This window comes from Macrotis lagotis, chromosome 5 (assembly GCF_037893015.1).
Source record: "Macrotis lagotis isolate mMagLag1 chromosome 5, bilby.v1.9.chrom.fasta, whole genome shotgun sequence".
NCBI classification, from domain to species: Eukaryota; Metazoa; Chordata; class Mammalia; order Peramelemorphia; family Peramelidae; genus Macrotis; species Macrotis lagotis.
This window is the reverse complement of record NC_133662.1, coordinates 170,598,158-170,614,286: the sequence shown is the minus strand read 5'-3', so window position 1 is coordinate 170,614,286 and position 16,129 is coordinate 170,598,158. Positions and strand designations below refer to the sequence as shown.

At 32.8% G+C, this 16,129-nt stretch overlaps 1 protein-coding gene across 6 annotated transcripts in view; it reads right to left on the bottom strand.

Annotated features, from left to right (window-relative positions):
* SCAF8 (SR-related CTD associated factor 8) overlaps positions 1 to 16,129 on the bottom strand; it is a 242,146-nt gene that overhangs the window by 180,743 nt on the left and 45,274 nt on the right. For all 6 annotated transcript variants that reach the window (XR_012468588.1, XR_012468589.1, XM_074187904.1 and 3 more), the window contains 5 exons: positions 13,185 to 13,346; positions 8,109 to 8,265; positions 7,387 to 7,517; positions 1,941 to 2,117; positions 436 to 515 (listed from right to left, as the gene is read on the bottom strand). Coding sequence is in view for 4 of the 6 variants with exons in the window: in XM_074187904.1 (XP_074044005.1) it covers positions 436 to 515; positions 1,941 to 2,117; positions 7,387 to 7,517; positions 8,109 to 8,265; positions 13,185 to 13,346 (707 nt within the window). In the remaining 2 variants the exon portion in view is untranslated. The remainder of the gene's footprint in view (positions 1 to 435; positions 516 to 1,940; positions 2,118 to 7,386; positions 7,518 to 8,108; positions 8,266 to 13,184; positions 13,347 to 16,129) is intronic.

The window sequence follows — 16,129 nt, the reverse complement described above, 5'->3', positions numbered from 1 at the left end:
GACCTATTGTTGACATCACAGTTAAGAAAATTTTCCTTATAGTTCAAAATGATCTAATAACATTTTTATCTTTTGAAGATTTTACATTTTTTAATTTAAAATTAAAATTTTAAATTTTAAAGATTCTAATCTGGCAGGAGAATAATGCATTAGCCTCTTTTGCTGTTGATGCTCATCCTGTCCTTGAAGGAATCTTGACTACGTCTCTAAAGTTCTAACAAAGAACAAATAATCATATTAACACAGATACACAGTCACTTGTCCAAAGATTTAGTTCCTCAAAACTTGAAGTCAACAGAAACCCTGACCTATCAACTGAACTTAATTCAGTAAATTTTTTCCCCCAATCAGTTCAAATATCAAATGCTACCTAAAACTGAAACATATATTTGGCATGATTTTGTTCAAAATTAAAAAGAATCATGTAAAGCTTACAGCTGGGAAGATGAAGTTTCCTTTTTAGAGTCTTCATTGCGCTCAGAATCTTCTCCAAAATCAAATCTATCCATCAGCTTCTAAGAGAAGGAAAATTGATTAATCAATGGTCTTCATGCTAATGTTGAATTTAAAATTAAAATGATATATCATATATCATACTTTAAAAAAATAATCCATCAAAATATTAATTCAAGATTTAGATAATTAAAAACAAGTTATCTTCATCTCTGCCAATATCTGCAGAGTAGTTTATGTAGTTTAAGGAAGCAATCTGTGTACTGAATATAAATACAAAGAGTCAAATGGTTGATCTCTTCAGGCAAAATTAGGCATGAAACCACAGTAAAACTTTTCTGTAAAAACTATTAAAAAAGCCAATAAATGAACATTTATTTTTTTTCCTTTTTTTAGGTTTTTGCAAGGCAATGGGGTTAAGTGACTTACCCAAGGTCACACAACTAGGAAATTACTAAGTGTATGATGGTGGATTTGAATTTAGGATCTCTTAACTCTAAGGCCAGTGCTCTATTTATTCACTGTGCCACCTAGCTGCCCCACATTTATTTCTTAATAAAAATAAAAGAATTGCATAAAAAAAGGCATTTAAAGAAGTGCTTAAGCATAATATATCACCCAAATGATTTATGGTACATTGTAAAAAAAGGGGGGGGGGGGGGTGTTATCGTTAAGAAAAACAGTATAGGAGGACCTGAGTTCAAATCCGACCTCAAACACACAATAATTGCCTAGCTGTATGACCTTGGGACCTTGGACAAGTCACTTAATCCCATTACCTTAAATAAAAAAAAAAGATTTAAAAGAAAAACAGTATGGCATAATAGAAAGTAACTGATAGAAGACTTGAGTTCAAATCCTGTTCCCAGTTCTTATTGTGAAGTCACTTCAATATTCAAGTATTAGTTTCCTAATCTGTAAGATAGGAATACTATTACTTATAACTCCACCTTTGCAAGTAATGAGGAAAAAATTTTAAAAATATTAAGAGATATATATAGTGAGATATAATTGAAATCTTAGAACATTTTATACCTAGATCTCAAATTAGCTGTACAAGGCAATAAGTATTGATATGATCCATCCTATTTTTATAGTCTAACAATTTGGTCAATTTTAAGAAAATAAACAACTAGTTATGCTTATGATAAATTAATTAGCACTGTTAGTAAAAACACATTTCAATAATAATAGTCTGACTCAGAGGAATCTGAAATTGTTATTTTACTTTCTTTTGGAAAAAATATTTTTAAAAGCTTCATTTTAAAATATGACAGATACTTACTCTACCTTAAAAAGTCCAAAAAACCCACAACTAAAAAGGAAATCTGCTCTTAAGTTCAAAGCACATTCAAAATGCTCTAATAGGGCCTGACTTTAATATGTAATCAAAATAAAATTTAAAAAACACATATAAACACAAATTTAAATCATCAAGTAGAATTTTAACCAAAAAAAAAATAGAAATCAATTAATTTAATGTATACCTTATTAAAAGAGACTCCTGGTTCTAGTGGATTGAGAGTGTTTGCTGCTGCAGCTGCAGCTGTAAGTTGTGCTGTCAAGGCTTGCAACTGAACAACAAGTCCAGCATCCAATGCTTGAAGTAGTGAAGGCTGTGGTTTTTGTTGTTGAATCTGTAGTGTCTGTATTAATTGTTGAAGCTGGGGAAAGAGAAAAATGGTGAAATAAAGAAATAAAAACAAGATGATATATTTAATAAAAATATCCCCCAGGGATGGCTAGGTGGCGCAGTGGATAAAGCACCAGCCCTGGAGTCAGGAGTAGCTGGGTTCAAATCTGGTCTCAGACACTTAATAATTACCTAGCTGTGTGGCCTTGGGCAAGCCACTTAACCCAGTTTGTCTTGCAAAAACCTAAAAAAAAAAATCCCCAGTTCCAAAAATGGTAATAGATTACATTCAATTATCTACGATATGTAGAAGTGATTCCTTGTACTTCATTCCTCTAAGAGTTTAATCATTTCCAGTCTCTTTCATCTCTATCCTGAGAGACTTCTCTGAATTCTTATACTGAACATGTACACACAGACATATTTCATCACAAAAACTTTACTTGACCCTACTACATGCTTAAATTATCATTCTATCTTTTCTCTTTCAAATACTATGAGACAGAATCCTCACTCCATTTACTCACTTCTCAACCATTTACAATCTGTTTAATAATCCCCTCACTTGACTGCCAAAGATACAATTTCTCAGCCTCAGTCCAATCTTTGCTGGTTTTGACATTGTCAGTTATCCTCTTTCTTAAGACCGTCTTTTCTCTCTTGGCATCTATGACACTGTTACCTTGCTTCATTTTCTACCTATGTGACAAATGCTTCTGTGTCCCATACTCAATTCATAGTGTTAATTCAATTTCACTGATCCCTTTCCTGCTCATTCTAAACTCCCAGTCATCTTATCACTCAAGTCTAATCTCTCTTTGGAACTTCTATTTTGAATCACAAACCACCTGGATGTCCTGATAGAACTTCAAGTTCACTATGTCCAAAAGATAACTCCTATCCCAACAGTTATTTCTATTGAAGGCATGATCATCCTTCAAGCCACCCAGACTGTTTAGCTTTGTCATCCTTGATTCTTCCTTTCTTCAGCCTTCTTATCTGAGCCTCACCTTGTGGGTTCTACCTCCACTACATGTTATGAGAGGAAGGATGATATAACAGGATAAGACACTACTTCAAGTCAGGAAGAAAATGGGTCCAAATCTCATCTCAGACACTTGTTAGCTATGTGATACTGTGCTAAAGCACATTAATTCTCTGTAATTAGTTTGTAAACTTCACAATTAGAGATGGAATTTATGGTCATATTGCTTTTAAATCAATCACCTTATGAACATCTCTAATTTCCAACCTTTTATTTCCATTTATACTGCCAAAATCCAAGGGCTCCAGACCTTATCCTTTCTTCACTGTACTCAAGTCTATTTACTAACTGGTCTTTTTTACTTCATATCATTCCCCTTATTTAATCTTTCTTCTACTTAACCAACAAATTAATATTTACAAAACAAAGGTTTGATAAACTCATTTCCTAAATTCTTGATATTTAAAAGTGCTCTCAATCTAGCTTTCATTCAAATTTATTTGTTATTCTAATTCATCTTCTATATATCTTGTTTGGACAAAGTTGCTTAAATGTTGTCTCTCCCAATAGGCTGGGGAATCTTTGAGAACATGCACTAATTTTTGGTCTTTCTCTGTAGCCCTCTTTTCCCCCCTTAGCACAATGTCTGGCACACGGGAGATACTTAATAAATATTTACTGACTCCACTTGATTATATCCCTTTGTGCATTCAATGTTCCAGTCAAACAAGACTGGCCCCAAACTGGAGATTCCATTTCCTGTTTCCCCCATGACTATATCAACATTCTCTCTTTAGCACTTCTTGAATTTCAGCTTAGCCCTACCTGATCTAAACAATCAATCCTTGCGAAGTTCTAAAAAATATTATTTCCCAATTCAAAATATATTATAGTTATTTAATTGCTATAGGATTTAACAATTCACTTTCCCCAGTAAAGCGCAAACTTCATGAAGGTAGGAATTTTTTTACTTGTCTAAAGCAGTCCTAGCTTAACACAATATACTAAATTCAAAGGGCAGTTGGTAAATACTGAATTTAATAAGTGATAAAAGGAAAATTGAAGAAAATACAACATTAATTGAATGTGAAAAAACATGGGTCTTCTATATGAGTAAACATATTTAGATAAACAAAAGGAAAAAAATCCTACTTCAATTTTCCATCATGGCAATGTCAATACACAGTAAGTTCTGGAAGGTCCCATCAAGTTGAAAAGGACTTAAATATCAGCCCAAAAAACTTTCTAGTTTGTCTTTAGACTAAGATAATTTCTGGGAAATATTGAAACCAGAAAGTTAGTTAATTAATAATTAATAAAAGATCTATGAAGTCAGAGAAATGCAAAAGCATCACAGGAGAAAGAATCTGTATCATATATTTGAGGCTGAAACCTCAGAAATCTTATGGTTTAATCCCCTCATTCTTACACAAGCAGCAGGTGGTAAGGCTGTGATTAGAATTCAGGTTCTCTGACATTACAGAATTTTTGGATTAATGTATTAAGTACCTACATTTGTATAAAAATCAAAAAGGAATATATTTCTTTTGCAAATTGAGACTAAATTAATGAAGTCATATTCATTCAAAGTAACCTCAGACAATATAAAATACTTAGGAGTCTATTTGCCAAGACAGACTCAGAATCTTTTTGAAAACAATTATAAAACACTTCTCACACAAATTAAATCAGATTTAAATAACTGGGAAAATATCAACTGCTCATGGATAGGTAGAGCTAATATAATAAAAATGACAATTCTACCAAAACTAAAATACCTGCTTAGTGCCCTACCAATCAAAATTCCAAAAAATTACTTCAATGAGTTAGAAAAAATTGTAAGTAAATTCATGTGGAGAAATAAAAAGTCAAGAATTGCCAGGAGCTTAATGAAAAAAAAAAGTGCAAAAGAAGGTGGCTTAGCCCTACCTGATCTAAAATTAGATTATAAAACATCAGTCATCAAAACTGTTTGGTATTGGCTAAGAATTAGAGTGGTGGACCAGTGGAATAGACTAGGTGCAAAAGCAGGAGATGATTATAGTAAGCTGCTGTTTCATAAACCCAGAGAGTCCAGCTATTGGGATAAAAGCTCCTTCTTTGATAAAAACTGCTGGGATAATTGGAAGTTAGTATGGAAGAAACTTAGATTAGATCAACACCTAACAACCTTTACCAAGATAAGATCCAAATGGTTACAGGACTTAGACATAAAAAAACAATACTATAAGCAAATTAGAAGATCAAGGACTAGTTTACCTGTCAGATCTATGGAAAGGGGAGCAGTTTATGACTAAGGAAGAGTTGGAGAATATCACCAAAAACCAACTAGATGATTTTGATTACATTAAATTAAAAAGCTTTTGCACAGATAAAACCACTATAACCAAGATCAAAAGAAATGTAGTAAATTGGGAAACAATCTTTACAACTAATGATTCTGACTCATTAGGACTCATTTCTAAAACATAGAGAACTGAGTCATATTTTTAAAACAAAAAGCCATTCCCCAATTGACAAATGGTCAAAGGATATGCAAAGGCAATTTACAGATGAGGAGATCAAAGCAATCCATAGCCATATGAATAATTGCTCTAAATCATTATTAGAGAAATGCAAATTAAAGCTTCTCTGAGGTACCACCTCACAGATTGACCAATATGACCAGAAAGGATAATGATCATTGTTGGAAGGGTTGTGGGAAATCTGGGACACTATTACACTGTTGGTGGAGCTGTGAACTCATCCAACCTTTCTGGAGAGAAATTTGGAACTATGCCCAAAGGGCAACAAAAATGTGCATACCCTTTGACCCAGCAATACCACTACTGGGTTTATATCTTGAAGAGATGATGAAAAAGGGTAAAAACATCACTTGTAGGGGCGGCTAGGTGGCGCAGTGGATAAAGCACCGGCTCTGGAGTCAGGAGTACCTGGGTTCAAATCTGGTCTCAGACACTTAATAATTACCTAGCTGTGTGGCCTTAGGCAAGCCACTTAACCCCATTTGCCTTACAAAAACCTAAAAACAAAAACAAAAAAACATCACCTGTACAAAGATATTTATAGCTGCCCTGTTTGTGGTGGCAAAGAATTAGAAATCAAGGAAATATCCTTCAATTGGGGAATGGCTTAGCCAACTGTGGTATATGTATGTATGTCATGGAATACTATTGTTCTATTAGAAACCAGGAGGGACAGGATTTCAAGGAAGCCTGGAGGGATTTGAATGAACTGATGCTGAGTGAGATGAGCAGAACCAGAAAAACACTGTACACCCTTAACAGCAACATGGGAGTGATGTACAACCTTGAAGGACTCGTTCATTCCATCAGTGCAACAATCAGAAACAATTTTGGGCTGTCTGCAAAGGAGAGTGCCATCTGTATCCAGACAAGGAGATGTGGAGTTTGAACAAAGTTCAAGGACTATTCCCTTTAATTTAGAAAAAAAAACAAACAGATATCGTATTGTCTGATCTTGTTATCTCTTAGACTTCTTGTCTCTTCTCTTTAGGGATATGATTTCTCTCTCATCACACTCAATTTGGATCAAGGTACAACATGGAAACAAAGTGAAGACTGACAGATTGCTTTCCATGGGGGGTGGGGGTGGGGGTGGGGAGGGAAGTAAGATTGGGGGGAAAATTGTAAAACTCAAATAACATCTTTAATAAAAATAAATTTAAAAGAGAAAAAAAATAAAAATGTAGATGTTTATGAAAAAAAGAAAATAACTTATCTTTGTCACATGGAGAGATATGACAATCAAGGGAATACTGGTATACAATACAAACTTACATATTCTAAAATCTTACAAAGAAAGTGAAAGGATATAGCAGTATCACCACATTAAACTGGGAGAAATAATGGAGGCAGATGAATAGAAAAGGGCAAGGAAAAGATGAGAGACTGGTACACCAATGGTCAGTTTGTGTGCTTAATGTGTACTCAGAGAGCACCGATAACAAGCTACATGAATCCCTTGTGGAAGATTCATCGGAGTGTGTTGTATTAGTCACAGAGAACAATAAGGTCTTGAGATCTGTACTGACAGCAGCAATATTTAAGTAGAGGAGTTCATGGAAATAAATATAAATCACTGAATGAGGGTATATTTACATACTAATGAGTTCTAGAAACATTTTTTAAAAACTTAAACCTCCCATAAATATTTTATTTCCTATATATATTCAATTTTACAATAATAGTACTGAAAATAAATTTTATTATACACAAAATGAGAACTTCTACAACATTTAACATCATTAAATATCCTTTGTTTATTTTTGTACACCAAGTTAAAAAATACTGACCTGTTGGCCTTGAGGACTTTGCAAAATCTGTGCCACAGCAGCTAGTGTATCTGTATTTGCTATCTGAGATACCCAAGGATCAGGCAAACCCTGTACCACATTGGCTGGAGTAACAGGTGTCACAGGAGTTCCTTTAAAAAAAATTATCTATTAAGAGGAATCCATCTTAAATGTATACTTTATAAGTGTTTACTATATCCATATTTTAAATTACACCCAAGAAGGTCACTTAATTAGAAAACAATATGCAATCATCTAGGCTAACAAAACAGGTGAATTTGGCACAAATGCTTTATAACATACTATATTTTACTGATGTATCTTTCTTAGGGCTCTTGGGAGTATATCTAATTTACTTAAAACAGTACTTGCATTTATAATTTTCAATTTACACACTACAATTTAAGCATGCATTTAATACATACATTAAAGAAAACCTAATGAGATATGATAAACTTTTAAATTTTATTTTTTATTATTTAATGATTTTTCAAAATTTAGTAAATTACAAGTACTTCCTCATTTAGACCATTACAAGGTAAACATTTTCCATCTTATCTATTTTTTCTATGTTTCATTTTTAAGGTATGTCTTGAAAATATAATTTTTCTTCCCATTAACTACTAGAATGTTGTTCAGCACACAACAATAAACACTTGAAAACAGGGGTATAGAAGTAAAAGATTATTTAAAAATCAATAACAAATAATTTCACAAAATACCTGGGGTGTTGTTGCTCATAGATGCTGCTGTACTTGGTAAAATGGGTGTGACAACTGGTGGTGGAATTCCTGCTGCCATATCAAGAAGAGGTTGAATAATTTCACTCTTAAAGACATTATTCTTCTGCCATAAGTTTAGAACCCTGACTATTTTACTCTGGGAAAGATAAAAAAAATTAAAGATATAATAATTTAAATTTAGAAACTTCATCATAATCATGCTCACCTGCAAATCTTTTACTTATAAAAAAATAGTTTGGCAACATTTATCATGAACAATGTTAAAACATGATGGACTTAACAGCTGTCTTTATTTAAGGTAGCTTTTGAATTCATGTATTAAGTATTTTATAAGATATAAAAATATTCTCCAAGTACTTTAATTACTGGTATAGAAGAAATTTTGGAAGATACATTAACCTTGCTTTTGTGCTTGGCCAAATTTACCTAAGAGACAATGGGCAGTAATCACATCTTACTGTTAAGTTTTCCCTCAAAGTGCTAAAATATAATAGAATCTCAAATTTGAAAAGGACCTCATTTAATCCATTTAGACCAATTAGTTTCTGAAAAAAGAATCTATAGCATTCAGAAAAAGTGGTCAGCTTTCACATTAAGATGATTAATGAAAAATAACTCACTAAATATTCTGAGGCATCCCATTCTATTTTGGAAAATGTGTCATTTTATAACTTTGTCTCCTTAATCCTACTTTAGCTTTATGGCATAAAGGGGAATGATTCTTATCTTTTACATGATGATCCCTCAAAAACTACAACACAGCTGTAATGTGCATCCTGCTTTCAATTTTACTCAACACTAGAATAAGTATCAATAGTTACTTTAAACAAATGTCATATGGCATGATGCTAAAGTACTTTACCATCATTCTCACTCTCAAACATATGAATGTCCTTTCTACATAAACTTTCTGTTGGTCAGCATTAGTTTTCATTGGTTTCATTGTTATGTACCTACAACAACAATTGCCTACTGAACATTTCAAAGGGAATGTCCCAAAGAGGATGTCCCATTTCAAATGCAATATGCACCCCCAATCTAAAACTCTTCCAAATTTCATTCTTTCCTTTCATCATACCTAGAATTTTCTACTTCTTCACCTCCACTTCACTGAATTCCTCTCTTCCTTCAAGACACAGCTCCAGCATTTTTTATACAAAAGCTTTCCTTAATGCACACCTATAATTACTAGAGTCTTTTCCTTCCAAATATTTTATATTTAACCTATATTTATATTCTTGTAATATATGCACTTTTGTTTCTCCTGTTAAGACTATAAACTCTTAAGAGTAGGATTTCTTCAGTCTTTGCATCTGTAAAACTGTGCACCTGATATAAAGCAGATGTTTAATAAATATTTACTGATTTCTAAAATATGGCAAAAAAAAAATCCAGATGTGGTCTGATCAGAGCACAGTAAGATAGAAGTATCAATTCCAAACTAAAACTACCTCATAGCTAAGGATGGGAAGGACAATGAGAAATAAATACAAAGAAAATAACTTTTTTTGTTCTTGTTTTCTAAGGCAAAAGAGAATGGGTTGCAAATGAAATGAAAATGGCTAATATGGAGTTGATATAATATAACATCTACCTGCCAACCTCAAGGGTTTAATAACCAAGCCCAAATCGAGTATGTCAAATACTGAAAATTGGCAAAAACATCTTTAGATCATTGCATCACTGATCAAAGAGGGGAAAAAAATAAAGACAAATACTATGTGAGTTTTAAAAGGGAAAGAAAAAAAGCTTGTAAACTTTGAATTAGTCAATTCTAGAACGTACTATTAGAGGGATGATTAATAAATGTTCACAGTCAATGTTACAGATACAACTGACTGTTTTAGCAAAGTACTTTGACAAAGCCTTGTACTATTCTTGTAAACAAATTAGGATAAAGAGCAGTTTAAGATGTATCAAAACTGGAAAAATTCCAAATCCAAGGACATCTCCAATGGAAGAAAGTATACATTAACATGTACCATTAATCATTTCTAGTAATAATGGATAAAAAGCACAGATGATATCCTTTTGAATACTGTAGATGATTGAATAGTAAGAAATTATATTAGATTACAGTCAGGATCCAAAAGGTTGCAAATAGCTAGAACATTGGACTGATATTCTTAAAATGAAACTTCATACTGATAAATGTAAAGTTTTATACTTAAATTCAGAACAATAATACAAAATAAAAGAACCCCAGGCTTGATGACCTTTGATGGGGGAAAAAAGGCATACTGGAGGACTGTAGGTTCAATATGAATCAAATATGTGACATGCCAATACTCTAACACCCTTTTCCCACCCTAAAATCTGCTCTTAGGTTACACTGAAAGATTATTATTATTATTATTATAAAAGGAAAAGGAATAAATAGACCACATCTGGAGCAGTGTATAGCTGGGTGACCATGTTTTTAGAAACTCATTTTTTTTTTTTAGGTTTTTGCAAGGCAACGGGGTTAAGTGGCTTGCCCAAGGCCACAAAGCTAGGTAATTATTAAGTGTCTGAGGTCAGATTTGAACTGGGGTCCTCCTGACTCCAGGGCCAGTGCTCTATCCACTGCATCACCTAGCTGCACCTGGAAACTCCTTTTTAATCTTGAGAGGGAGTCCAGAAAAAAGCAATCAGGATAGTGAAGTACCTTAATAGCATGCTGCATGAAGAGCACTTGAGGGAACTAGAGAAGAAAAGACTTAAAGAAGACATGATAACTGTGTTCCAAAAATCTTGAGCAACACATTATGACACATATAGATTTTTGAATCAAAAATTAAAACTCAGAAAAAAATTAGTGAAAGATTCTAAAATCAACATCTTCCTGATTCTGACTAAACTCTTCCACAGAAGACTAGATTCAATAAAATCCAATTATTTCCATCTTTATTTATTCTTTTCTATCATTTTTAAGTTTACCATTTTTTTCCTTCTTGTTCTCATATCTAGCCTCACAGTTTAAGGAATATTGTTCTCTTCTCTCTCTCTCTTTTAACATTCTCTGACCGCTTCTTCTTCTCCCGATTTGAAATTTAAGGCCATTTTAGGTTTAACTTAAGTTAAACCTGAAAGTTAAAAGTTTTCTCCTTTTACCTCAGTTTGCAGAAGTTCCTTTGTTTATCTTTGTAAACATTTTAAATTTACACATCACTTTCTAGCAAACATTTATAATGAGATATCATGCAAAAAAAACTTATTAAACTAGTCTGTACATCTTCCCTTATTATCCCTTCCATTATGACTATCCCTTCAATTATCATTATTGTTATATTATAATCATCGATATTTTTTAACGTGGTCATTTTGACTTCTCTATGATACCCTCCTACACATCCCAGATATCCAAGACCCATTAATTCTTTCTTAGTAATGATTATTAATGATTTCCCTTAAAAAAAGAAGCATGTATTGCATAATACTATGTTGACATAAACCTGTCTAATTTAACTTTTAAACCTCCCAAAGACTAAGACCTGATACAAATTTGCTACATTGTATATTATTTTAAGTCACACCTTCTTCCTCATTCTCACTTCCACAATCATAGTCTAAGCTCTGATTTAAGTCTTTAAGAACTGAAACTGCTCTTTGTTCTACTGACATTCCAATCTAGAAAGTTACTATTATTGTCTTGTACCAAAATCAACCTGATTTGGTTATACTCAAATTGGTTCCAAATTGTTTTTCAAATTCCTTCAAAAAAAAAAAGTTTGAGTCTATGAAATTCCAAAGTCTCCATCTTAAATTCTTACCTCTATATTTCTGCAGTATTAACCCCTTGAGACTAATGTCTATTTTAGTTCCTGATACTACTTATTTTGGAATGACTAAAGTGAAGTTTCTCATACCCTGCTGGATCCTTTAAGACTTACCTCAGCTCTGCCCTAGTTTTAGCTGCTACCCTCAATTCACAACTGTTCTCATGCTAATAACTTTATCTTCAATATTTTGTACTGTAACAAAAATTACTCTTAAATTTTTATTCTAACAAAAGAACTCACTACCCTCAGAATCTCATAGCAACTACCAGATATCTCCAAGGATTTTGATATGTAAAATAGGGATAATGCTATTTGACTTTCCAATATATTACAGGGTTAATAATAGCAAAGTCTTTTATAAACTTGAAATCACTATATAAATATAACTTTTAGAGAGTACTTAAGTGTATTTTAGTTCAACTTTTTCCCTCACATGCCAAAAATCTTCCCTATATACTTCAAAGAATCTAATTAGTGAATAATATAAGATTACGTTTAGGGTTCACAAGTAAAATTTTGAACTCATGTCTTTTAATTTCAAATCCAGTGCTACTTATACACCATCATGTTGCTTATACCAAAAAATTAAATTATTAAAGAAAAACATTATAATCTTATCCTAAGACATAAAACATTTCAAAAGAGGCAACACTCTAAAAAGGCTATAACTAAGTGATACTTTAACTATTAAGTGAATGTACTTGAAAAAGGAGACCAATTCGGGTAACCATTTGGGCAAGTAAATATTAGGCCAAAATACTTCAAAAACTAATTTTGTGTAAATAAAATGGTCACATGCTTTGGGCCAAAGTTGAGCAATATTTTGTTTTATGCACATATTTCATAATAAAGCTCTAGTTCAGAGGTGGGAAACATCTGGCCCTTGAAATCATTTGGTCTGGCACTACCAAGGCAATCACAGGTGGTACTAGAAATTCAATAAATCTAGGAGCTGGGGGGAATAGCAATTATCTGATCAATACAGCAGGTTATTGTTGGCCTCTGAATGATGTTATAAAATATTCAAATGGCCCTAGTAGAAAAAGGTTCCCCACCCCTGCTCTCTTCATTATTTGTGTAAGTAACTATTCAGGTTTATAAAGAATACTACTGTAGTTTGCTGACTATATTCACAATCAAAGGAAATGCTAAATTTCAGTTACAAGTTAGTCAAAATAAAAATACAGTTTTTCCCCAAGTTTCTCTGTAAAATTTACCCCTTGATCTCTTGGAAGAGGGGTCCCCAAAATAAAAATCCCTGATGGAAAACCTCCTAAAAACAACAGAAGCATACCTTGTCATCACCAGGGCAACGATATAAATTCTGAAAAGTGCTAATGATGTTATTACTAAATCTGGGTGCAAACACATCCTTTTCTTGACCAAACTGATGTCGAGATTGTCGAACAATGGAATCAATAACATAAAGTCCAGGTACCTTATATTCTGGTTTACACTAAAAGAAAGAAAGGCAAAATTTTAAATATTATTCACATGACAGTTAAAGCACTATAAATCCTATACAAACAATAAAATGTCAATTTGCATAAGAGTTCTTAATTTGAAACTTCTATACTGTAGAAAAAAGGGCAATATAATAATAGCCAAAAATGCAAAACAAAATCTAAAATATAGGAAAATATTTAAATTCTTCTAACAGCTTTAGCAGCAAGAATCAACAATACTGTATATACTCTTGACAGTCTAAATCCCAATTATAAATATATGTATAATTTTAATAACTCAGAATATGATAATGAAGGGCAGTCAATACAATAAAATCAAAGAAATAGGATCAAGTAATGGGAAAAGCTCTGAGGGAAAAAAATCACCAATATGCATCCTTTTTCACTTGAACTCTCAAATGAAGAGGATCACAAGTTTCGATGCTAGTATGATTAAAAACTGAGATAGATGGATAAACAGATGGATAATCACAGAGGAACTGTGATTCAGCACAGTGTTAGAACAGGTGCTTAATATTTACTAATTGATAAATGACATACTTTATAATCAAAACAGCTTTAAAACTATTTACCAACAATCCAAAAGTTATTTTCAAATAGTCTACAAATTTCTAAAACTAGTGGTAATAGTATTATTGTTCTCAAATTGTAGAGAATCCCATCTCAAAAGAAATAAAAGGAAAACATGTTATCTGAGAAACAATCAGGTTCTACATTAGTATACTGTTCTTTTCTTCTACATAACAGAGATGTTAAGCTTTGTTTCATCAGTAATATTTAATGGGTAATAAATAAACTAAGATAAAATTTTAATTTTTTTAAAGGAACATAGATAATAAAAGTTAAATACAATTTTTGAAAATTTTCATTTGTTCAAATGTTATTCCAACAAGTGAAACAAATAAAGATTTACTTGGAAATTATGCCAGTTTGAATTCACATTTTCAAACATGATTACTAACTGTGCTAATTCAAATTACTAAGCTTTTATATTATTATTTATTAGAAAATGAGGGAAAGCAATTCCCTTCTTTGTTAAGAAGATACATTCTTGGAAATTGATGGGATGCCCATCAATTGGGGAATGCTGAACAAGCTATGATATATGAATGTCATAGAGTATTGTTCTGTAAAAAATCATTAGCAGTTGGACTTTAGAGAAACATGAAAAGAATCACATGGACTGATGCTAAATGAAGTGAACAAAAGCAGGGCAACATTGTACACATTAACAGCAACACTGTTTGATGATCATCAACTATGGAGGACACAGATCCTCTCAGCAGTTCAGTGATCAAGGACAATCCTGAGAGACCTGTTAATGGAAAATGCCTTCCATATCCAGAAAACAAACTATTGATTCCGAAAGTAGAACAAAGTATACTATGTTCACTTTTTAAAAACTTCTTTTATGTTGTTTGTATCTTTCTCGTGGTCTTTTCTTTCCCATTAGTTATAATTCTTCTTTCACAACATGACTAATAGGAAATAAGTAAAACATGATTGTACATGTACAACTTTTACCAGACTGCTTGCTGCCATGAAGAGGGGGGAGGGAAAAAGTGAGGTTGATAGAAAAATGTGTAACTCCTAAACTTGCAAATGAATGAATGCTGAAAAACTACCACTGCATATAACTGGAAAAATAAAATTTCAATTTTATAAAAAAGATACATTCATCAGTATCAGGATATCTGCTTAGAGTTAGCTACTTTAAGTATATAATTTGAAAATAAAATTCTATAATCTCAATAATTACAAACAGCTTGGAGTGGTGCTTACTATAAGAGGCAGGAATTATGTTAAGTTCTTTACAATTATTATTTTATTTGAGCCTCACAGCTATGGAGATAGGTGCTAGTGCACTTATTTTATTTTATTGCACCTATCTTTATTTTACAGATGAAGAAATTTAGACAACCAAAGCTAAGTGACTTGCCCAAGGTTACACAGTTGGTTAGATGTCTGAGGTTATATTTGAACTCAGATCTTCCTAACTCCAGGTCCAGAGCTCTAGTCTCTGTGCAGCCTAACATATCTAATCATGATAGAAAAGCAGTCTCAAGAGGTAGCGAGGTGGTGCAGTGGATAGAGTGAGAAGTACCTGAGTTTAAATCCAACCTCAGACACTTAATAATTGCCTAGCTGTGTGACCTTGACATTAGTAACTCTAAGACATCATTAGAACTGTTTTTTGGTTTTGTTTTGTTTTGTTTTGTTTTTTAGTTTTTGAAAGGGGGTTAAGTGGCTTGCCGAAGGCCACACAGCTAGGTAATTATTAAGTGTCTGAGGATGGATCTGAACCCAGGTACTCCTGACGTCAGGGCCGGTGTTCTATCCACTGCGCCACCTAGCCGCCCCATCATTAGAACTGTTGATCTTCCAAAGGGCTGGACTAGGGGAACGAGGGGCATATTAATCCATGGTCGGTGCAGTTATGAATAAAAAAGCAATTTGAAATTAAAAAGTGACCCTTTGACCTAGAAATTCTACTATGAGATTTATATCCTAATAAGATCATTGGTAAAAAGAAAGTATTCCTATACAGTATAAGATCTATAGCAGTTCTTTTGTGGTAGCAAAGAACTGGAATTAAGTTAGCTATCCATTGATTTGGGAATAGTTAATTAAACAAATTGTGGTACATAAATGGTTTGCTGGTTTCCTTCTAGTCCTCATTTTATAGATAAGGAAACTAAGGCAAACAGGGTTAAGAGTCTTGCCCAGGGGCGGCTAGGTGGCGCAGTGGATAAAGCACCGGCCCTGGAGTCAG